Below are 23,635 nucleotides of genomic sequence, written 5' to 3'. Positions count from 1 at the left end.
AAAATTCTAGGAAACTGATTACTCATTGCATATCTCCTGATACATAGTAGAATAAATGTGAAAATACTTTCCAAGATGGCCATCATCCTTTGTTCCCTTGTGCTCTGCTGACATTTCCCTGTCTTCATCTCTCAAGAAAACAAACCCCCGGGACTTAAAATGACTATAACTATAGGAGAAAACTATGGAGAAACATCATTTTCTCAAGGATGTATCAAATCTACCATGTAGATATGGTGATGATAGCAGAGATGGTAAGAGTTCAAGTCATTTGTTCTGCATGCTATTAGAATCAGAATTTATCCACCAATAAGAACAAAATGAGATTTTCCATATGTAAGTTTTACCCCATATTATTAGAAGAAACCTAGTGGATACAAGACAATATGTTACCTATACTTAATCAATGGCTTTTTGACAAAGGAAATTAGCTTACTGACCATTCATTGAACTACGTTCACATTTAGATATGAGACCACTGCAAAGTGAAAGAGAAATGATAACCTGTACAGGTGACCACCTAGGAAAGATAACCCTCTCCTCTTTATAGCAGAAAACGAGAAAAAGAAAAAAGCAGAATTTTTTTTTAACTGCTAGAAGACAAAAAAGTGACATCTAAATTCACATTTGATGGGTTGTAGTGAAACAATGGAATGGCAAAGACAAGAGATTCTGAAAAGCAACAAGAATAAAAGACATTATTTTCAAAGAACAAAAATTATACTGAAGGCAGAATTACCTTCAGTAACAATAGAAACCAGAATACAAAGGAATTATAGTGCTGAAGCAAATTAACTGTCAGCCTAGAATTTTAAATTCCAGTAAACTATCATTCAAGAGTAAGGATGAAATAAAAATATTTTCAACCCAACAAGGAAATTGAGACAATTTAAAGCTCTCAGATATTTGCTGAAAGAACAAATGGAGAATATATTTAAGGCGAAGGAAAATGAATTCAGAAGAAATAATTGGAATCCAATGCAGTAGTTAATAAAATAATCAATAAATGTGGGTAATTCTGATTGAGTATTGGCTATGGAGATAAATAATTCAGGTTTTATAAAAAACAAAATGAACTATATTACTAAACAATAAGTTTATAAGGATAGGGTTATTCCCATTAGAAGCATGTAAGGTTCTATGTGTGGGGGGAACAGGCATGATATATTTTAAGACAGTTTTATATAAAGTATGAACACTTAAAATTTAAGATAACCAAAATATATAGAAATTGAATATATAATTTCTGAAGTGCTGGAGGCATAAAAGGAAATAAAATCTGATGGGTCCAACAGATCAGAAAAGAACTAATAACAGTATGTGATAAAGAGAGACACAAAATGAGATGCTGAACACAATCACATCAGTATTCACAACAGATATAGGGAAACCAAACTATCAAAGTTCATATTTTCAAAATGCAAAGGGAAATGTAACTTTTTGTTGTTTGCAAAATTACCTGGAAAAATAGCCAAAGACATATATCAGGTATTAATCAAAATGTTGCTGGCATAAATAAACATTCACATAATTACACTTTAAAGCTAGTAAGTGTTTCAATTTAAAAGGGGATAATCCAGCATAGAAAGAAATTCTGAGCTTATTTCCACCTATTCACATAATATCAAAATATATAAAGCAAAAATTGACAAATACAGAAGGAGATATGAAGTGGGAGATTTTATTTTCTCTCAATAATTGATGGATCAAGTAGATGGAACATTAATAAGTCTGTAAGAATCTTGACCAAGATAGTTAATAAAATTATGCTTTTTTGTACCTATTAAGTCTAGCTTGGCTGTGCTGGAAATAATTACCCATTCTTTTTTTTTTTTAAATTGAGATGTATTGGCTTATATTGTTTGTTTTATTGAGTTATAGGTTCTCCCCCTTGAGATGTTTTTACTATACCACACCAATAACAAAAACACCCACAGTCCATCCCCAGAGTCTTTTATGTTTCCTCACTATTTGGTTCTCACCCCTTACCCTTCCTTTATCCTCTGGCATGGGTAGAGTAAGGATAGAAGGGACAGGTCCATAGCGTCCCTAATATTTGTGATGGCATGGTCAAAATTCCAAATAGAAGCCCACGCATTTACCCTATGTCTAGATTTTCAAAGTTGTAAATCAAAGTAACAGATTTTAAATCAAATACATTCTACCATTAGGTATATTTGACAAATATAACTATACAAACCTGCATGGCCTGGTTTAAAGTTAGAATTCTTTTTTTTAAAGTTTTATTTATTTATTTATTTGTAGAAGCACTGGGTAAAGTCAGAAGTGCGGGAGGGTGAGAGAATTCATGAGAGCCAGAGCAGGGAACAGAACAGGCAGACTGACAAAGTACACTGCTGAGAGGAGCAGTGGGCGGCAGGAGAGGTCTGTGTGCCATGTGGGACCCTCGCCTGAGGCCGGGGATAGAACCGGCGCTGCAGAGGCTGCGCGTAGCTTCGCAGCCCAGCGCTCAACCACTGTGCCACCAGGGGAGGCCCTAAAGTTAGAATTCTTATACTCATCCGCACTAGACTATGACAGCACAGGAATGCTGGCTTCTAGCCAGGTGACCATCCAGTTTTCTTCCCTCCTTCAACTCTTAACATGTACTAGAAGGGATCCCCCATACAATTTTATGGGTATCTTAGCCCACATAATCTTGGTCAACATCGTCCAATTAATGGCTGCTGCTTTGATGCCCTACAATTCTAGAGTTTTCTAACAGGAGAATTGACATAGGGAACTGTCTTGTGCAAACAGGATCAAAGTATTGTGGAATATGAATTATGGCATCCCATGAACTTGAAATGTGGATGAGGCTGCTCTTCTTATAGTCTTGTCTCACTGCACCCATATGGACCCTTGTGCATGCGGAGAGACAATGCCAGAGGGGATTCAGAGTAATCCCCTAGAAAGAAAGAATGAGACCTAGGTCAGGAAGCTCTCTTTCTGTATCCAAGGATGTATGTTGGATTGGGTATCCCCAACATTAAACCCAGAGACAAGATCTTGAGAGCAAGTAGTTTGACAGATGAGCTCAGGAACCCTAGGCAGGAAAGAGAAGTTATCAATTCAGGAAGTGTTATGAGTGGTTGACACCATGAGTAATTCAGGCTCATTTGCATTGGGGGAATCTCTAGGAGATAGTGTAGAATTCAGCTAAGAGTTATTTCAACCGAAGGGCAAAGTAGTTGAGTTATTTCTTCTCCAATTTTGACATTATTAAGGACTACCACTGTAGATGTCAACTGTTACTTTCAGCCTGATCCATGTGAGGACTGAGCATCTTCCTGTGGCTAGAGAAAGCCCTGGGAGAGAGAGTCACAGTTTCCCACAAAACCATTGACCTACAAGGATTAAATACTTGAGGGCATGGTAGGGCATGGACAGCATATATTCCAGTGAAGAATTAGGAAACATATTGGGGGGAAACAACCATGTCTCTAAAAGAGAATGATGGTATTGTAGCACAGTGTGGCCAGTAAAATTTTCAAGTTTCTGGAAATCAAAATTGTTTCAATCTCTGCTGTTTTACATCTAAGGGGATGTAGGTACTGGCTGATGACTCCATTAACCCAGAAGTGACTTTTTGTTTATAACACATGAAAGTATTCCTACTTCTGCATCTAGCATGAATCAGTTATTTCAGATGTTTAAGAAAAAGAAACAAATATTTTTAATACAACTTCAAAAATCATTTTCATGATTTCCTCCATTATGATGGATTTCTTTTTTGATTTGTATGAGAAGGGCTGGCATGGTATATTCCTTAGAGTCTTTGCTCATGAACATTTCATGAATTGGAAAACATACACTGAAGAATGTCCTTGGCTTTCATTTTCAGATTCAGTATCATCAGAAGAGGAATATTTTTAGGGAAAGGAAGAGAGTGTACAACAAAAGCTTTTGATAGAAGCTTTTACTTGAACTTGTGCATTTCAGTTACTTACCATTAAGTGACTATCTTTGATGACAATAATTACTATTGAGTTATTTAAATTTTCTATTCTAAGCAGTATAATTTGATTTAAATGACCTCATCTCAATATTTCATTTGAATATGTTCACGCAAAAGAAAAACAAGTTTTCTTTATTGCTGTTTTCAACAAATTTTAATCTAAAGATATTACCACTCCTGATTGTTCCAATGTTGTTGCCACAGCTCAAACATTCCTCCTCTCAGAATGAAAGTAATCAATGAACAACAGATGATAAAATGTGCCTGCAGTTCTTTTTTGACAAGAAAAACTTTTTTCTAAAATTAGAAATGACAACCTTCTTTTTTTTAATCAAAAAATCATTGAGCAGCTCAGGAGATACAAAAGTGATTAAAATATGGTGAGTCGAGGTGAATGCACAAGTAGTAGAAAGCATAGTTTAAGTTTCACTGAATCAAAGCAGTCAGAAGATAGTGATGTAGAGAACCAAGAGATTTCTTTAGCCTGAAACGGGGCCTCAGTGGGAGGCAAGTCAAGAAAGGGGATTGAGGCCTCCCTGGTGGCGCAGGGGTTAAAGTCTCAGTGCAATAAAGCTACTGCCAGCCACTGCAGCACGAGTTCAATCCCCAGCCAAGGTGATAACCCACGTGGCACAGCTGTTCCTTTCTTCCCATCTTAGGGCTTAATTTACTGGTAGTACCCAGAATTGTTCAGTGTGCTTTTTCTATACTTGCTTGCCTTTTTTTGCTTTCTATACTGGCTTGCCTTCTTATACAGAACTAGGTCCTTTTGGTATTTTGGGAGCTTTTTTCCCTGGTTTTTGAAGGGTTCTTGACCTTTTGCTCTAATTATTCATGGTTTTGAGTCTTTTCCATTTGACTTGTGTGCATTTCGGCTGGACTCTCTCATCTACTTCCTTTACTGGTGCTTTTTCTTCAGCATCAAAACCATCATCAGCATCATCGTTATCATCTTTATCAGCAGGGATTTCTACTTTTTTTCTGAGGAAACTTGCTACCGCATCCAGGGGCAGAACGCTTCACAGACATACTAAGGAGTTTCATACCCTCCTCCTCTTCACCTTGTTACTTGGTGTCTTCCTCCACAGCCACCAAGCGTCGTCCACTAATGCACACAAGACCTGAGCCACACTTCAGCTGTGAGGCCGCAGATGGTGGGATTTCAGAGCCCCCAAAGGCTCCACAGACAGTTTCAAAGTTGCGAGTGTTACTTTAGTAGGACTGTCTTCATCAATCATTGCTTCTGCTTCAACGGTGTGCAGTTCATGTGCACCAGCCCCTAAACTGATGGTTCTTGAAGATAACTGGTGTTCGTTTTCTTCATTGTCCACTCTAAAGTGATCACCTTTGTCGGCCTCTAGTTCACAACCAAAAAAGATAGTTGTTGGACCTCAGGAAGTTCATATCTATGTCTATATATCTTCCATGGGGTGGTGGCACTCACTTAGGTGGGAGAGAAGGTGGATGGAGATAAACCACTACTGAACCAGAGAATAGCCATGCAGAATTAAATCACACCAGGGTGAAAAATAAAAACATTCTTGACAGTCTTTCTTTCTTCCTTAAATCAGCAGAGAATCTTGGACTTTGGTTAGATTATACATTTCAAATGTAATCCATTGTCAGTGTGTTCTAACACACCGTGTATAACTATAATATTATATATGATTATATGACATTGGTATAGATAATATATGATATAACAATATATGCTATAGAACATATAATTTATGTCTGTGTAATACATAACAAATTTTAAAATACATTCAAACCCTGAGTTTGTTTTAAAAATTATTTAAAGCAGTTAATGTTTTCCAGTTAATACAGACTTCCATATATATGAAAATGGGTTTGCTGTCTTTAGCATTTGAGGTATTAACTGTGAGTGAATTAAAATTATAACCAATTAGTGTGATACTACTCATCTGGTCCATAACTTGGATAACTTCATTTTCTTAGTGTGTCTTCAGAGAACTTGCACAGTATAAGCCTTCTAAACATTTGTAATCATTGGTTTCCATTGATTACTTAAATATTTTGACATTAGTATTGAAGTTTATATTATAATCTTATACTGCCTCCTGCTTTAGGGTTAAGTGATTTTTAGAACTATTATCTTATTTCATGGAGAATAAAAAAAATGGTGACCTTCTGTGCAAAAGTGGTATTTCTTGGAAGAAAATAACCAGCATAGATAGTAAGAAATGGTGTAAGTTATAAACTTGAAGTAAATGTTATAACAAGGTGACTTGAGAATATTAATTGGACTTGCTTCTTTTTCCTTCTCTTGGTTATTAACTATGAAAAATTATTTCTGTTACTCAAGTTGTAAATTATTTTGATTGCTATGAGGTCAAGCACCACTATGCCATAGAATTGTATCAGACAATAATTCTTGCCTAATATTCCTTATCTCCCTCTCATTTCTTAGCCTCTGCTCAGTTGGAGCCAATTAAATGCAATGTTTTGAGCTGACTATGGAAAAGTACTTGAGCAAACATCTAGCCACTCCTCCTCCTTTAACCTGTCAAAGAAGGAGGACAGGTGTTTCTAGTGGCACAGCTGAAAGATTCTGGTATCTTTTGCAACATGGGTCACTAAGTGACTTTGTGAGACAGACATTCCTAAAACTATTGGATATATTCCACCATTGATAAATAAAATTGATTTTTATGCCCTGGAGATTTAGAGATAGTATATTATCTCAGAATAACTTTATCTCTTTTAGATTATACAGTACAGTTAAATACAGTAATATAAAATATTGCTTTACACCGAAATGAATTTTAGGATTTATGCCATAAACATTATTAAACTATTTTAAATTTATTTTGATAGTTCCAGATGAATCTGTTCCAGTTCCTTTACGATTTGTTCCTCTTAGTCCTGGGCGCTATCCTTGTAAAATTTTGTTGACATCAAGGTATGATGTGCGTGTCTATCACATTGAAGGTGTGGTGAATCAAGAATATCCAGAGGCCAGATTTGTATTTGAAACACCAGCATTTGAACCTCTTACCCAGAATATTCCAATAGTAAGTTCAAAGATTTAAGAGTTATGGGGCCTCCCTGGTGGCCTAAGGGTTAAGTGTCAGTGCTATCACTACTGTGGCCTGAGTTTGATCCCTGGCCAGGGAGCTGGCCCACATGGTGTAGCAGACCTATCCTGTCTCAGCCACTGTTACTCCCAGCAATATATTTGAGTAAATCCAACTGTTCTGCTCCTTACTCTGTCTCTGGTGATTCTTCTCAGGCCCCACCTCTGGCCTACACCCTAGTTTTCCTATGCAGAAATAAATTGAAAAAAATACAGAAGTTATGGCTTCTCAAATTAGTGTATTCCAAATTCAGATGTGATCTTAGCACTTGATTAAGATGGGTTCATAGTTGCTAAGAACAATGACTGACTATAGTGTATTAGTCAAAGTACTAATACAGCATAGTGATTATATAAAATTGTAAGGAATTTTGAATTTCTTACACTAAGAAATTTTTTGTTTGAAGATATAGCTTGAAACATAAAAATTTGTTCTGATGAGATTTGTAAGCTTTGCTATCTGAACAGCCTACCAGTTAGAACACTTTTTATTACCTATAATTAGGAGTAGAAGGTGTATCTTCAAAACCACTTTATCATTTTAATAATAATTAGTAATCAAATAATGAAATATTAAGATATTAAATGAATAGTTAGATATTAAATAATCCATGCATCACCCTATCAGGCAGTGCTCCTCTGTGACACTGAGATGGCATATTGTCATCCTCATAGATGATATTCAATTTTTTGACAGTCATTCCCAGCAACTGTGACTTTTGGTGATTCCTATGAAATGCAATAAAAATACACTTAAAATACAATATATAATTTTATTAAATGTACCAAGAATTAACATGTCACTCAGCATTATTGCCATCATCCTTCTGATATTTTCCTAACTTTTTTTCATGCTACAGAAGAATCACACAAAGAATGAATGGAAATGTCAAGCTGATATAGAAGGAGAATGCTTTTATGGACCTCCCATATTATATGTCAAGCCAGGAGAAACTGTGACATATCCTCTCACCTTCAAACCTATTTTGGAATGTGAAATTATGGTATGAATCCATTGAATATATTTTTTAACCCCTCAGTAATACTGTGTTAATAGCCCAGTGTGTGATAGTAGCCTATGTATTTTAAGAGGGGTCATTTTGTAGAAAATTTATATTTTCCATGAATCTGATCATTAGTGTCCACTCTGTTGAAACTTAAATAAATACTTTAATTGGAGGGATAAATATTCTGAAAGCCACAATGCCATTTACTTTCAATGCTTATAACTAGATTATTTTTATATAGTGCATTTAACAAGTAAAGTCATTTCTCCTTTTGTTTTTATTCAACAAGGAATGTAGTACTTCAGGAAACACTTTAATAAGACACATTTCCTTGACAAGGATATAACATGCATACAATTACTACGTGTAAGAATGCCTATCTAAACTCTGTGTTTTAGAGAAAATAAAGAGAAATACTTTCCACAGGAAATTTCATCTTCATTAGGCTGAAGTATTTATACATAAATTTGGAAAAATCAATGGCTTAGCAGATGCTTGAAAGATCACTTAATCAAACTGAAGATTAGTAAGACAGTAAAAGTTGTTTGGTATATAACTGTGACTCCCATAGGTCTGAAATTTGGCTGGTTTATCACAGGGCAAGCTTTCTCTACAAAATGAAGTAGATGGTTTGAAACATACTTTTGAAGTAAAAGGGATTGGAAGGAAACCTGTGGCCTTGGAACACATCACTGTGCGTTGTGAAGTGGGGATTATAACAAATAAACCCATAATGGTGCCCAATTACACAAATACAATGATAACTTACAAGGTAAGGTTTTCCCTTTTTTTTTTTAAGTATGAAAGTGTTTTCAGGGCCTCCCTGCTGGCACAGGTGGTTGAGCACAACGCTGTGAAGCTGTCCGCAGCCTCTGCAGCACAGGTTCGATCCCCACCAGCCAGCAAGAATCCCACATGGCACGGAAGACCTCTCCTGTCTCGCCCGCTGCTCCCCTCAGCAGTGTATTTCAGTCAGTCTGCCTGTTCTGTTCCCTGCTCTGTCTCTGGTGAGTCCTCTCACCCCTCTGTACCTCTGGCCTGTACCCTGGTTCTTATAGAAAGAAAGAAAAAAAAGAAAGAAGGAAAGAATTTTCAGAAGAAATATATTGAATTATATGAAATTCTTAAAACATTTAACTAGGTGAAGTAATGTCACTGTAGCTGTTAAATTTCAATTATAATGTCATTAGCATCAAACTAATTTTATATGTAAATATTAATCCATAATCATGACAGTAAAATCTACTTGAGTATTGCATATTTTCATATGAAGAAAATTGTACATGATAATATAAGGTATTTTTAAACTGCTTTTGAAGCAACTTTTAAAAATTTTAATGTGAATGGGCATGGATTATGGGTACTTTGGTGGTGGGTGTGGTATGGTAACAACACTTGAGACACTAAAACACAGACAGCAATGTAAACCATTGTTACCTCAATTTAAAAAAATAGAAAAAAAATTAAATAAAATGTTAATGTTTATCTGTAAAAATCTGCAAAGAGCTGATGAGACTCAGCAACAACAAAGAAAATAATCCAGTCAAAAAATGGGCAGAAGAGCTAAAAAGAAACTTCTCTGAAGAGGAAATGCAAATGGCCAACAGACATATGAAAAAAATGTTCAACATCACTTGTCATCAGGGAAATGCAAATCAAAACTACCATGAGATACCATCTTACACCAGTGAGAATGGCACATATTAAAAAAACTAGCAACAACAAATGTTGGCGAGGGTGTGGAGAAAAAGGAACTCTTCTGCACTGTTGGGGAGTGCAAACTGGTCCAACCACTATGGAGAGCTGTGTGGAGATTTCTGGACCTACTAAACATAGAGCTTCCATATGATCCAGCAATTCCACTCCAGGTATTTACCCAAAGGACACAGAAACATCCATTCAAAGAACACCTGCACCCCTATGTTTATAGCAGCACTATTTACAATAGCTAAGCTTTGGAAACAGCCCAAATGTGCTGCACCTTCCCCTGCAGTGACCTTTAGTGCTAACCGGCCCTAGGTCCGGCTGGGCAACCAGAGCGCAGGGGAAGAACAGCAAAACCCTACCTGCTGCACCTCCCCCCCCCCCCCCCCCCCCCCCCCCCCCCCCCCCGCAGTGATCTTTAGGAATGGCTTTCACCACGTTCCCTAGATCCAGCTGGGCAACCAGCTCCTGGGGGGAGAACAGCCTGAAGCAGAGGAAGTGCAAGGAAGTTCCCTGAAAAGGCAGAAGCTTATCAAAAGATAAAGACCACCAAGAACCACTACAGAACCACTACAAGAATGCTAAAAATCTTTTCCCTGTCTTTCTAGAACTACAAACTTTAATCCCTTATTTGTCTTTCTAAACTTCCTTCTTTCTTCCATAATGGTCATTGCTTGTTATGTAGATCACCTCCCTGATAGTGGTAGACTGAGCCCATGAGCAAGCTAATTTCCTTGATATTCATTCCTGTGCTTTTGGAAAACATATATATACTGGTCGCAAATTTAGAGAAAATTACACTCAGATTTTCACTCTTGAAGTGTTGTCTGTTTGTCATTTCTTTCGCCGACGCCCTGACCACCCTGCACGCTTCTCTCAACCCTGAGGTGGCCTCATCGTCTACTGCCTACTGCTGTGCTGGTCCGCGGCACAAATGCCCAAAAATAGATGACTGGATCAAGAAGATGTGGTACATATATACCATGGAATATTACTCAGCATTCAAAAAAGATAAACACATGCAATTTGCAGCAACATGGATGGCGTTGGAAGGGATCATGCTCAGCGAAATAAGCCTAAAAGAAAAATACCGGATGGTCTCACTCATAGTGTAACAGGGTGGTCCCCAGGAAAGGGGGAGGTTCCAGGTTCCCTGCCCCACCCAAGGAAGGGTGGAGCTGAGCAGGAAGAGGAGAAGCTGCAGAAGAGACTGAGGAAGGAAGCAGGATGGAGCCAGGAGACCTGGAGGAGGCACATGGAGCCTAGAGACACGTGAAGAAACTGCGCTTGTCTTTTGGTCGTGGACTAGGTGACACAGATGTGGGTGAGACCCGTGGGGAGGTGACAATGGCAGCTTTTATCTTGATGTTGATTTTGCTCTTTTCCTTCCGGGCTTGTCCAGTTGTTTGTGACCCTTTTCTGTGGGTCCCCACTGGAAGATGCTTTAGACTTGGGGCAGGCTTTGGGGCCTTGTTCTGGGCCAATCCCATTTGGATGGACTTTTACCCACGAGGGGACGGGTAACTCTGGATGCTTCATTTAGAAACTAGACTAGAAACTAGACTTTTTGCCTTACCTGTATTGTTTCCTAGTTTTATTAAAGTTCCTTTTCATTAAAGTCTCCTATGTTTTGTGTTGATGCGGCGGATGGCAGAACCCATTTAGAATAGGCAGGTTTGCGGGGTTTGGGCTGCCCCTCTCCCTGTCCTATAACAATAGCAGGAATCTAGAAGACTTAAATAAGGGACCAGAAAAATGAATATAAGAAAGTGAAAATCAAAATCAACAAAAAACTATGAACCAGAGACACTTTTTGGGGGGTGGGGGCGGGAGGGGAGGGATTTGGGTCAGAATGGGGGGTTTGCAATTGTATGGGGGAATATAAAAATAAAATTTATTATTTAAATAATAAAAAAAAGGCAAAGATGCATCCTCTCATTTACCAGTGAATAATAGTGGGAATGTGAAGAAATGAATAATTATTTACAATTTTATTTTCTATAGAGTTATGTCCTTGACCCTCTTTACTTGATTTAAGCTAATCCTAAAATGAATTTTTTCCATACCTGCTCCCATATTGATCTAAACATTGGTGTATGCCCCATAGAATCCTGAAAAGATGCTTCAGGTACCTATCCCTCAGAGCTGCCTGAATTCGGGTTAATGGGGTGCTGCCAAAGTTTGAAAAATTGTGAATTTGCACGCAGAATTTGCTTTTTTCTTATAATCCTGAAAAATATTTACTTTGATTTTCTCTTCTTTCCTTACTGAATAGCAAACAGAGTGAGTGTTATATGTGAGAATCTTGTCTTGTCACCCCTCTTTTCAGACTCTTCAGTATTGCCTCTTATTTTCAGGATCAAGTCTGTACCCCCTGAAATGGCCTTCACTGTCTTTCAGCAGCTCACTGTCCTTGCTTTTCTGCTCAGCTTCATCTCTTGCTACCTCTGGCTCCAACAATTCCTTGTATACAGTATTTTCTTTTGCTGCTGTTGGAAAATATCTGCCCAAGTCTCTATCTTCCTTTTATTTTTTTAATGATTTGATTTTTCTTTTTTTATTTTATATATGCTTTAAATCATTCTTCCTTGTATCTTCCATTTTTTCCTTGTCTAACTCCTTTTCATTCTTTAAGGGAATTCTTTGATGCCACTTTGCCAAGAATCCTTCCCTATCCCCATATACATAGATCAGATGCCTTCATGTGCTTCTACCATTTTTTCCTCCATCTCAACATCATACATACTACATCATTTTGCTATTATCTGCTTATTATTCTTCACCAGATTATAAACTGTGATAAAGGACCATGCTTCTCTTTGCCACATTTTTATACATATAAGTTGTGGTATCCAGCACAAATAGTTGTTCAAGGAAGATTTGCTAATGAACAGATAAAAACATAATGGGTGACATTTAAAGAAAAGAGAGGGAGGAAAGAGGGAGAGAGAAAGAAAGTGAGAAGGAGATAAGTCATGACTAATGTGGCTTTGTTATAAATAAGGGAAAAAATGTTTTTTACCACTTCCTCTCCCCTTCCAGAATTTATTGGTGAGCAAGGAATCCCATCTTAAGAATTCAATGAAAATATGATATAGAAAAATCTATAATTTCATCACAAAGTTTATTTCATTTTGTTAAAATTTCAGAGATGATGTCTATAGGCTTTGGAATTTTATTCTACAGAATGAAGGCCTCCCCTGGTGGCGCAGCGATTGAGTACTGGGCTGCGAAGCTGCCCGCAGCTTCTGCAGCGCCGGTTCGATCCCTGGCCGCCAGCGAGGGTCCCACATGGCATAACAGACCACTCCTGTCTTGCCTGCTGCTCCCCTCAGCAGTGTATTTCATCAGTCTGCCTGTTCTGTTCCCCGCTCTGGTGAATTCTCTCACCCTCCCGTGCTTCTGACTGTACACAGTGCTTGTATAAATAAATTAATTTAAAAAAATGTACCTATAATGATGCTATGTTAGCTATATCAATTAAATGTAAAAGTTAAATCCTATTAGTAACAAAATTATTCTCAAACAATAATGGAAGTCTATTTCTGTCATTTAAATACACAAATAAAACTGAAGAATCTGGTTTTGTTTTTAAAGTACACTTTTCAGTGAGGCTATTTCTGTAATTAAAGATGTTATCTGTTAAAATTAATTGACCATTGTTTCATTAAAGTATTTATAATGCTGTTCACATCTTCCAGATCTTCCTAATTTCCATATATCTGTGTTTAAATTGCGCCAACAAAAAAGAACAGAAATATATTTAGACCTAAGAAACATTTATTCTTAGAGATATTATCAGTAAAGTATCACCTTTCTTAATTTTTAAATTACCATAATTTAAATCTCTGTGTACCAATGTGCCATTTCTTTCCATTCAAATTTACTTTATTGCTTGTATTTTTTTTTAAGATTTATTTGTTTATACAAGAACTGGGTACAGTCAGAAGCGCGGGAGGGTGAGAGGATTCACCAGAGCCAGAGGGGAGAGCAGAGCAGGCAGAAGGACCGAAGTACACTGCTGAGGGGAGCAGCGGGCGGCAGGAGAGGTCTGCGCGCCATGTGGACCCTCACCGGATGGCCGCAGATCGAACTGGCACTGCAGAAGCTGCGGGCAGCTTCCCAACCCAGCGCTCAACTGCTGCGCCACTGGGGAGGCCCTATTGCTTGTATTTCAATGGAAATTCTATTGAGAAACAATGGAGGTGCTGCTAAGGAGAAGGACTAGGCTAAAAATCTTTGCTTTGTAGTGTTAGACTTCATTATATACTTGCTTAGTGACTGCTGAAATGCTTTGATTCTTCATCTTCATTCTTTCATCTGTACAATGAAGTTGACCCATAGGCATTCAAGACTGATTTACATTCCCTTCCCTTCTTAACCCCTCTTCCTTCATTATTTTCCTTATCTATAAATTTTCTCAAATTTTTCCATGACAAGAGAAAACTTTTCACTAACACTACTCCTTCTACTTTTATTTTCCATGATTCCTAAACTTCTTGAAAAAGCAATGTTTGTGGAATTAGTTCTTGTTTCACGGCAGTCCATTTATAGCTCCTCTACTCTGTTGAAACTGGTTCCACAAAGATCAGCCTTAATTTTTAGTCAAGAGAAATCAGGTATTTTCCCAAGTTCTCCATCTCAGCACTCCTGAAGTATTCAACACTGTTGATCTGCCTTCTTAACATTTTGTCCTTTATTTAATATTTCCTATACTTCCCATTTTCCTGTGATTCCTTGATTATTACTTATCTGGTTCTTCTATTTCTCTAACCTTGTGATTTCTGTTCAAAAATCCATCTTCCTAGGCCTCCCTGGTGGCGCAGAGCTGTGAAGCTTTCCATAGCATCTGCAGCATGGGTTCGATTCCCGGCCGGCCAGGGAGATTCCCACATGGCGAGGCAGACCTCTCCTGGCTCACACGCTGCTCCCCTCAGCAGTTTATTTTGGTCCTTCTGTCTGTTCGGCTCCCTGCTCTGTCTGGTGAATTCTCTCACCCTCCTGCACCTCTGACCTGTACCCCATGTGCTTGTAAAATTAAAATAAAAAAAAAATTTCCATCTTCCACAGCATTCTTATGTCTATACAACATCATGCTTGGCAATTTCCAGCTTTGAACAGTCATCTAGGTACTAATCTAGGTACTAATATCAAATACATACTTTCACTTAAGTAGTTATGTAGGACTGTGTTTTTTTTTTGTTTTTTGATTCCACATATTAAAGAATTTCCTAAATTTCTTCCTATTTGATTTTTGATTCCTTTTTTGTTAAGAAAAAAAACATACTGTATATGAATCTAACCCTTTTAAATTTATTGGCCCATTGTCTTATCCTAAGACATGGGTTAACCTGGAGAATATTCCATGTGTGCTTGACACATACTAAAGACATCAACGAAAACCGTATAACTAACATCATATTTAAATGGTAGAACATTAAATTGTTTTTCCTAGGTCAGGAACAAGTGTAGGCCACAGCTATTCAGCATTGTTCTGGAGATACTAGCTAGTGTAATTACTTAAGAAAAAAAATAAAAGAGATCCAGATTAATAAGGAAGAAATCATGTAATCAATTTGTAGATACAATCTTATAAATAGAAAATTCTAAGGAATTTACTAAAAATTATTAAAGAGAGAAGTTCAAAAGGTTTAAAGGATACAAGATTAATATACTAAAATCAATCAGTTATATACCAGCAATGAACAATCCTAATTAAAATTAATAATCATAACATCAAAAATAATAAAATGCTTTGGAATAAGTTTGACAAAAGAAAAGCAAGATTTATATACTGACAACTACAAAATATTTTTAAAAGATTTATTTATGCATACAAGAGCTGGGGTACAGGCCAGAGATGCGGGGGGCAAGAGGATTCACCAGAGACAGTGGGGAACAGTACAGGCCGATAAAGATAGACCAAGGGGAGCAGCAAGCAATTCAAGAGAAGTCTGCTGCGCCATGTGGTTTGCTCCCTAGCTGGCTGGGGATCAAACTCCTGCTGCAGAGGCTGCGCATTGCTTCATAGTGCGGTGCTTAACCCCTTGCGCCACCAGGGAGGCCCAGACAACTACAAAATATTATTGAAGGAAATTAAAGAAATTCCAAATAGACATTCTGTGCCCATAGATCAGAAGACTTAATATTGTTTTAGTGACAATTTTACCCAAATTGATGTACAGCTTCAACATAATATCTGTCAAAATCCCAACTGATTTTTTTTTTTGGACAGAATTTGACCAGGTAATCCTAAAATTCATATAGAAATGCCAGGGACACTGGGCAACCAAAGCAATCTCATGTAATAAAACAAATGGATGCCTCATGCTTCCCGATCTTAAAACTTACTGTGTACCCTTAACTACAAAGCTATGATATTACAGAAAAGGTGGTACTGACATAGGTAGACTTGTACATGAATGAAACAGACAGGAGTGTCCAGAAATACATCCTTATGATAGTGATCAGTCAAGTTTTGATGGGGATACCAAGAGAATTCAATGAGACAGAATTGTCTTTTAAAAAATGGTGCTGATGGGCCTCCCCGGTGGTGCAGCAGTTGAGCACTGGGCTGCGAAGCTGCCCGCAGCCTCTGCAGCTCCGGTTTGATCCCCAGCCACAGGGTGAGGGTCCCACATGGCACCGCAGACCTCTCCTGTCTCTCCCGCTGCTCCCCTCAGCAGTGTCCTCTGTCTGTCTGCCTGTTCTGCTCCCCGCTGTGGCTCTGGTGAATTCTCTCACCCTCCCACGTTTCTGACTGTACCCAGTGCTTGTATAAATGAATAAAAAAAAAAATATTTTAAAAAAATGGTGCTGATGCAACTATACAGTTATATAGTCACATACAAAAGAGTAAATTTGGACCCCTAACACAGACCATGTAAAAAAGTGTTCTCAAAATGGATCATAGGTCAAAATTTAATAATTAAAACAAACAAAAAAAAAAACAGTAGAAGAAAACATAGAAGTAAATCTTTATAACCTTGGCTAATAATCTTTACATGTGACACCAAAAGTACAGATGATAAAATAATAAAAATAACTATTAATACTTCAAATATAAAGGCATTCAGATTTCTAAGCATCAGTGATATTGCTACAAGTAACAATAGACAACATATGTTGGCATTTTTTATAAGAATCCTTTCCTTTGTTGAATTTTTTCATAGATTTATTTTCAGGTTTTTTTCAGTTGCATGTAGCGTTTTTCTAGATTGCTTTTTATTTTAAAAGTGAATCGTTTTGATGGAATCAATGAAATTTTCAGGGTTTTTGTATGCTTTAAATTGTTACACTAATTTCATGTGAATTTTGACATTGTATAATTCTTGTTTTTGAATTCTCTTTTCTAGGTATCTTCAGATCTCCCAATAGTGTGGGGAAATACACACATCACCGTAGATGCTAAAAATGTACTACCATATGTTCTACATATATGCCCTTGGAAACGTGGTGTAATTACAGGTAACAAACCCATTCATAAAATGTTACTTGGATGAAAATATGATGAGAAGAAATATAAAATGTAATTCACCTTTTCTCCTTTAATAAGTGACCCATAGGAAAATTTAATTTCCATTTTAGTCATTATCTTTCCAAATAATTGGAGCATACATTTTCTCCCTGGTGCTATATACTCTTGGCCATTTATATCCTAGTGCTATATTCTCTTGGCCAATCCTAGAGGTAGAAATATTAAAGGCATAACAATTTAAAGTTGTGACAACTACTTTGAAATAGTTATACCAACTTATGAACCAGACAGTTTCTATTTTCATTTTAATCACCAAATAACAATACTCATAGCTGGTGGAGTCTCTAAAGTCTTAGAATTTAATTCATGTGTAAAGGGTAGCAAATCATTCATAATAGCCAGTAATGCTTTTGGTTAATACAATAAATCTCAGTCTTCTGTTATCTGTAAGACATTGAGTTCTGCTACATATCAGAAGGAAGGTAAGAGAAACTTCAAACTGTGGGACATTATTGAATTAGGAATGTTTATGACTATCTAAACAATGCTCCTCATCCATAATTCAGAATCTTGAAGTTATGGAAATCAACCTAACAATAATTAAATAATCAGATTTAATATGCTTCTCTTTTGTATAGTCAATTTTTGTTGATTTTAGAGCAGTTGTGAGACTGTAAAATTCCAATGCATGTTTTCACTAATCAGATATGAACTCTTTTTAACATATTGGTTTGAAGAACTTTAGAAAGAATTTGGAAGTTAAGCACTACTCGGGGTATTTTTGTTAAGCAAGGATGAATTAGGTAAATGTTATTGGTTATAGAAGATATTTTGCAGACTTCATAATTTTGAGATATAATGGCAAATCATAACTGCTTTTCCTAGGGTAGTTCCTTAAAGTTGAATCAGTGTTGCCATTACAATTTGTGGAAGCTGAGGCTATAAAAGAGGTTAACGTCATCTTTATTGATAGCTCTGTCGGAAGACTTCTATTATAATTTAAATTGTATAATTACTTTTAATCTGACATAAGAGCTAGACTACATAATTTTCTTTCTTTTTTTTTTTTTTGAAGATTTATTTATGCTTACAAGAGCTGGGGTACAGGCCAGAAGTGCTGGGGGGTGAGAGGATTCACCAGAGACAGAGTGGGGAACGGGACAGGCAGACTGACGAAATACACTGCTGAGGGGAGCAGCAGGTGAGACAGGAGAGGTCTGCTATGCCATGTGGGTTGCTTCCTGGCCGGCCAGGGATCAAACTCGTGCTGCAAAGGTTGAGGATGGCTTCATTGGTTGTGTTTTAACCCCTTGCGCCACCAGGGAGACCCTCCCTAGACTACGTAATTTTCATAGGTATATGAGAATGTTCCTATTGGTGCTGACTAAATAAGTCTGCCAATGTGCATATATGTCAGTGGTCTTTTAGAATAACTTTATGTCCATTTTTTCTGTTCTTAATTGTACAACAATTATTTGCTGCAAGCTTATAATTTGGAAAACTTTAATAAGGATTGTAGTTATGAATCGAAGTGGATGTTAAATCACTGAGGCCATTTGTTAAAATATTGCAGCTGATCCTTGTATTTATATGTTGAGAAATACTCGAATGTTTGAGTTCCACTGTAGTGTAACCTTGACACTCTAGCTTGACCCACCAGTGACCTCAGCCCAACCACACAGGGCCCTTTTTTCTTTTTTTAAAGATTTATTTATTCATGCATACAAGAACCAGGGTATAGGCCAGATGCGTGGGAGGGTGAGAGAATTCACCAGAGACACAGTGGGAGCAGAAAGGCAGACTGATTGAAACACACTGTTGAGGGGAGCAGAGGGCGAGACAGGAGAGGTCTGCCGCGCCATGTGGATTTCTCCCTGGCTGGCCAGGATGGAACCCGCACTGTAGATGATGTGGACAGCTTCACAGTGCTGCACTCAACTGCCTGTGCCACTAGGGGCCCAGCCCTTTGGCTTTTTCTCATGATTAGCACTAACTTGAAGGGTTACCACATGATGCATCATATGCTTCAGGGCTTTAATCCCGAGTCCTTTCTGATTGGTTAGAATTGGAACATAGGTACTAATGATTTCACATGTTACCAGTAGCTAGAAAGATGAATATCATTTGACTTCTGCCTCCTAGGATTTCATAACTGGTGGTAGAAATAGATATTAATAAGTCATCTCAATACAAAGTACATTCTGATATACACAAAGTTTAAGCTTGGCACTAGGAGGCATGGTAGAGGGAACTATTCATCCGAACAATGGGGGACTGAGAGAACTTTTTAAAAAAATATTTCTTTATTTATGCATAGAAGAACTGGGGTGTAGGCCAGAGATTCAGGGAGTGTGAGGTTCACCAGGGACAGAGTGGGAAGCAGAACAGGTGGATTTACTGAAATACACAGCTAAGGGGAGCAGCAGGCAAGACAGGACTGGTCTGCTGCATCATGTGAGGGTTAGCTCCTTGGCCGGAGATGGAGCTCAGATAGTGTTGAGGGTTAACCCCTTAGCCACCAGGGAGGCTCTGAAAATGGGCTGCATGTGGAAGAAGTTTTGACCTTGGACAAGTTATTATTTTTTCAAACAAGGCGATGCTTAAGGAGGACTGATCTAATGATCACCTTCCAGCACCATTCCCAGTAGCTATAGGAAGTAGTCCTTCATTCCTGAAAGGAATGTGGTTGATGCAGCATAATACCCAACACAGCTGCATTTATGAAAATTGCATATGGAGACAAAAGGAGAAAAGGGAATTAAAACTGCTTTTGATACTGTAAGCAATGCTAAGGAAGATGATACCATTAACAGAGATATATTTACTAGTTAGGGAGGGAATGCCCTATTCTATTTGATTTGCAAATTATCTTTTTATGTCAATAATTTTTCAGAGAAATGGAAAAATATTGAATTAGTCAACCTAGATATGAAAGCATGGTACCTTGAAGGGAAACAGGCAGGCAAAACCATGCAAAAAAAGCCACATGTGTGAAGGAAGGTAGAAATAATCGTTTAATTACTAAATCCATTTAAGCATGATGGCTTTCATTGTTTCCTGAATAGCAACAAGAAAATGACCTCTGTGGTCTGGAATATTAGAATGCAAAGGACTATTATTGTTGTCTATTATTACAGTATTAGGATGTAACAAATTGTAGGTATTTAGCAATAGAGTGTTGCTTATTTGTATAGTCAAATACGCAACTAAATTTTTATTTGTCTCAGGTAGAAGTTTTATTTTAGCACCAGCCTAATATTTATGTGAAGATGATTAGGCCTCAGCAGTTAGAATTTACTTCAGTAATCATAATCTTTAAATTAGCTTAATTGGAATAACATAATATTCACAAATATGATTTAGAGGTAGCTACAAACATGCATGTTCACAACATAATGTAACTCATTTCTAATAAAGCACTTAGAAAATGAACTTGTACATATTAGAATTATGGTTGTACATTTTGATATAATCTAGATTTTATTTTTTCAAATAATTTGCTTCAGTTACTCTAATAATCTGCATAGCACACATATGTCTCTGGCATAGTTGTGCTGAGTTCCTTTTGAAGATGTCACACAGATCAGCTCACTGTCCCCTCCAACTTGTGAATATCAGGGTCATAATTTAACTTTAAAAAGTAAATTTTAATAATGAAATACAGATGACTGTCTAAACTTGTAGAACTACCTCTTGGTCCACCTTTCTCTATCTAGTGTTTGAAGCTATGTAATTTACTTGCGGTTTGGTGATCCAAAAAATATAATATGAAATCAAGGCCTCAGAGCATGCAGGGTGAGCTCTTTTGTTGGCAATAGTGTTCCCTGAGTCCTAATTATAGACCAAAAGCCAAGACTCCAGACCACTACAGTGTTGCCTGCATCCCAGAATAAATGTCATCTCCAGTGACAACTCTCTACAGTGGATGCATGCTCTCTTAGCTTGTATATGTATTTAACTTAGTTTCCAATGGGGAGAGGATTCTCAGAACTTCTTTTCCAACCTATCATAGAAATCACAATCCCTAAATATTTTTTTGACTTTCAATTCTTTGTTAACTAGTGCAATTGATTTTATTAACCAAAGTATTGGACTTAATAATTAACCCTTATGAATTTCTACTTGTGAGTGGCATATTTTCATTTCCAAGAAAAAAGTCTTTAGAAATTCTTACAATCATTCATGACATTTATTTGTAACCAAAGAAAAAGGAGGGTGTGAGGGGAGGAAGGGAAAACTCCATAGCTGAATATCTTACCATTGTCCACAGAGTTAATGTAAGTACCATTCAGAAAGTGAAGACTCGTGTATTGAAGCTTGAGTCATTTAAATGTATAAACAAAAATCAGCTGGAATAATTTAAAATGTTAAATATGACCTATTTCTCTAAAATGATCTGCAAACATTATGCAAGAATACTTTTATACCCAGAAATAATAGTGTTATGTGCCAATTATATCTAAAAAACAAATTAATTTGAAAAAGGATATTTTCATGGAGCATTTCCTTACAGTAATAAATCTTTGGAGGTTACAGAGCAATATATGGACACAGGTGAATGCAGTCTCCAAGGTACTCTTTTTATCCCACAGTAATATTAATTTCCAGCCATATTAGAAAAATTTAGTGTCTACCCTGAACAATCATGATAGAGTTGTCTGAAATTCTCTCTTTTTATTCATGACCCTTGATAAGCTTGTAACTCCATAAAGCAGGTAACAATGATTAATTTTGACAGAGCCAACAATACCTTGTATTTTTCAGTAGCAACAAAAAGTGCTTTTTTACTAGCTGAAAAGTAGTTGTATTCACTCAGTTCAACACAATTGTAGCTAAGAGTCATTTCTACAAATTTGCAATTCAGAAGTTAGCACACTGGAATGAAATCTGTTATGACATTGGCACAAGATAGCCTCATCCAAACAATTGCAAACAAGCTTTCATTCAGCTTGGATTCAAAACTAGAAACTAAAATTTCTCTTCAATAAACTGCTTTATATTCAAACAAAATGTTTTATGTGTGCACAATCAATTTCTTAACTTGGGGCCTATGTTTAAATAAGATAGAAATAGTTTTTATAGTTGGCATCCTGCTACTCCATGAAATGACACACTAGTCACCAAGATACGCAATTCCGTTTACCATCTTTAAACACAAATTCATTTCACAATTTGATTTCTAAATTTGTATGTCATGAGCAGCACTACTTGTCATGTCTTTTCGGAATGTGATTCTCAGCAAAAATAGTGATATTTAAATTTGCATTTCTCATTTGAAGCTTTGCAGTATTACTCATGCTAAGTACCGCATTATGATGACAAAATTACACATCTTTTACTGTACTCTTTCCTATTTTATACTGTTACTGTGTTGCAAAGTAACATTCAGAAGTCAAACAGGACTTCAACCTCCAATTATGCCATTCTCTGTTTGGTGTGACCTTGGTCTTATATATCATCATTGAATGTCAGGTTTCTGACATGTAAAATATAGTGTTTAACCTTTCTGGGTGGTTGAGCCTTAAGTGGGTTTTCTAAATTCCTGCTATGAGTGGGACCATCTGATATTTTTCTTTTTCTTTCTGACTTATTTCGCTGAGCATGATCACTTCCAGCTCCATGTTGCTGCAAATGGCATGAGTTTATCTTTTTTGAACACTGAATAATATTCCATTGTGTATATGTACCACATCTTCTTGATCCAGTCATCTATTTTTGGGCATTTGGTTGTTTCCATAGCTTGGCTATTGCAAATAGTGCTGCTCTAAACATAGGGGTGCAGGTGCCCTTTGAATTAGTGTTTCTGTGTCCTTTGGGCAAAAATGACATTCTGTGGCAATGAATAAATATTGCTCACCTAACAGGTGCCCAGTTAACATCACTCTTGTATGATATACTGACTCCCGGTTTTGAAAATTCCCTAACATGGCAAGGATTTATGGGGGGATTTGAGCCTTCTTTTGCCCCCCACCCTACTCTGTCCTACTTTGTCTCAATGGCAATGCCAGGAGGGTGCTATCCAAAACTGAATCTGGATCCTGTTGACATTCCCATCACCACTGTGAACTGCTGGTAGTTGTACAGGCATAAAAACCAGTCAGATGCCACTGGTCTTTCAAAATAAACATTGTTGCTATAAAGCATTTTCATTGCTCTTTAGGTGAAAGAAAGGGTTTGCCAAAACAGGGCCCAGAGGCACTGCAGAGAGAATAAATTGGTTTACTTGGATTCTATCATGGTCCTTTGGGCTCTGCTCTCTCTGTTTACCATCTCTGCTTCCCAGGAAGCCTGTCCTATGATGTTTCTGACATTAGCCACCTATATGCTATTTCCCCGATGGGCTTATGAGCACTAGATATTTTCTTCCTCCCTCTGACCCCCAAATCAAAATA

At 37.2% G+C, this 23,635-nt stretch overlaps 1 protein-coding gene and 1 pseudogene across 1 annotated transcript in view; one reads left to right on the top strand and one right to left on the bottom strand.

The window, feature by feature from the left end:
• Nucleotides 1–23,635, top strand: part of CFAP47 (cilia and flagella associated protein 47) — a 330,871-nt gene that overhangs the window by 190,426 nt on the left and 116,810 nt on the right. Inside the window, exons 45-48 of the mRNA XM_054695900.1 lie at nt 6,797–6,993; nt 7,916–8,059; nt 8,661–8,834; nt 17,122–17,233. Coding sequence (XP_054551875.1) covers nt 6,797–6,993; nt 7,916–8,059; nt 8,661–8,834; nt 17,122–17,233 — 627 coding nt within the window. The remainder of the gene's footprint in view (nt 1–6,796; nt 6,994–7,915; nt 8,060–8,660; nt 8,835–17,121; nt 17,234–23,635) is intronic.
• Nucleotides 4,708–6,549, bottom strand: LOC119246393 (nucleophosmin-like; annotated as a pseudogene).

This window comes from Talpa occidentalis, unplaced genomic scaffold (assembly GCF_014898055.3).
Source record: "Talpa occidentalis isolate TD23 unplaced genomic scaffold, MPIMG_talOcc4v2.1 talOcc4.15, whole genome shotgun sequence".
In the NCBI taxonomy this organism is placed as follows: Eukaryota; Metazoa; Chordata; class Mammalia; order Eulipotyphla; family Talpidae; genus Talpa; species Talpa occidentalis.
The sequence above is the reverse complement of the archived record's forward strand: the minus strand, read 5'-3'. Positions and strand labels throughout refer to the sequence as shown.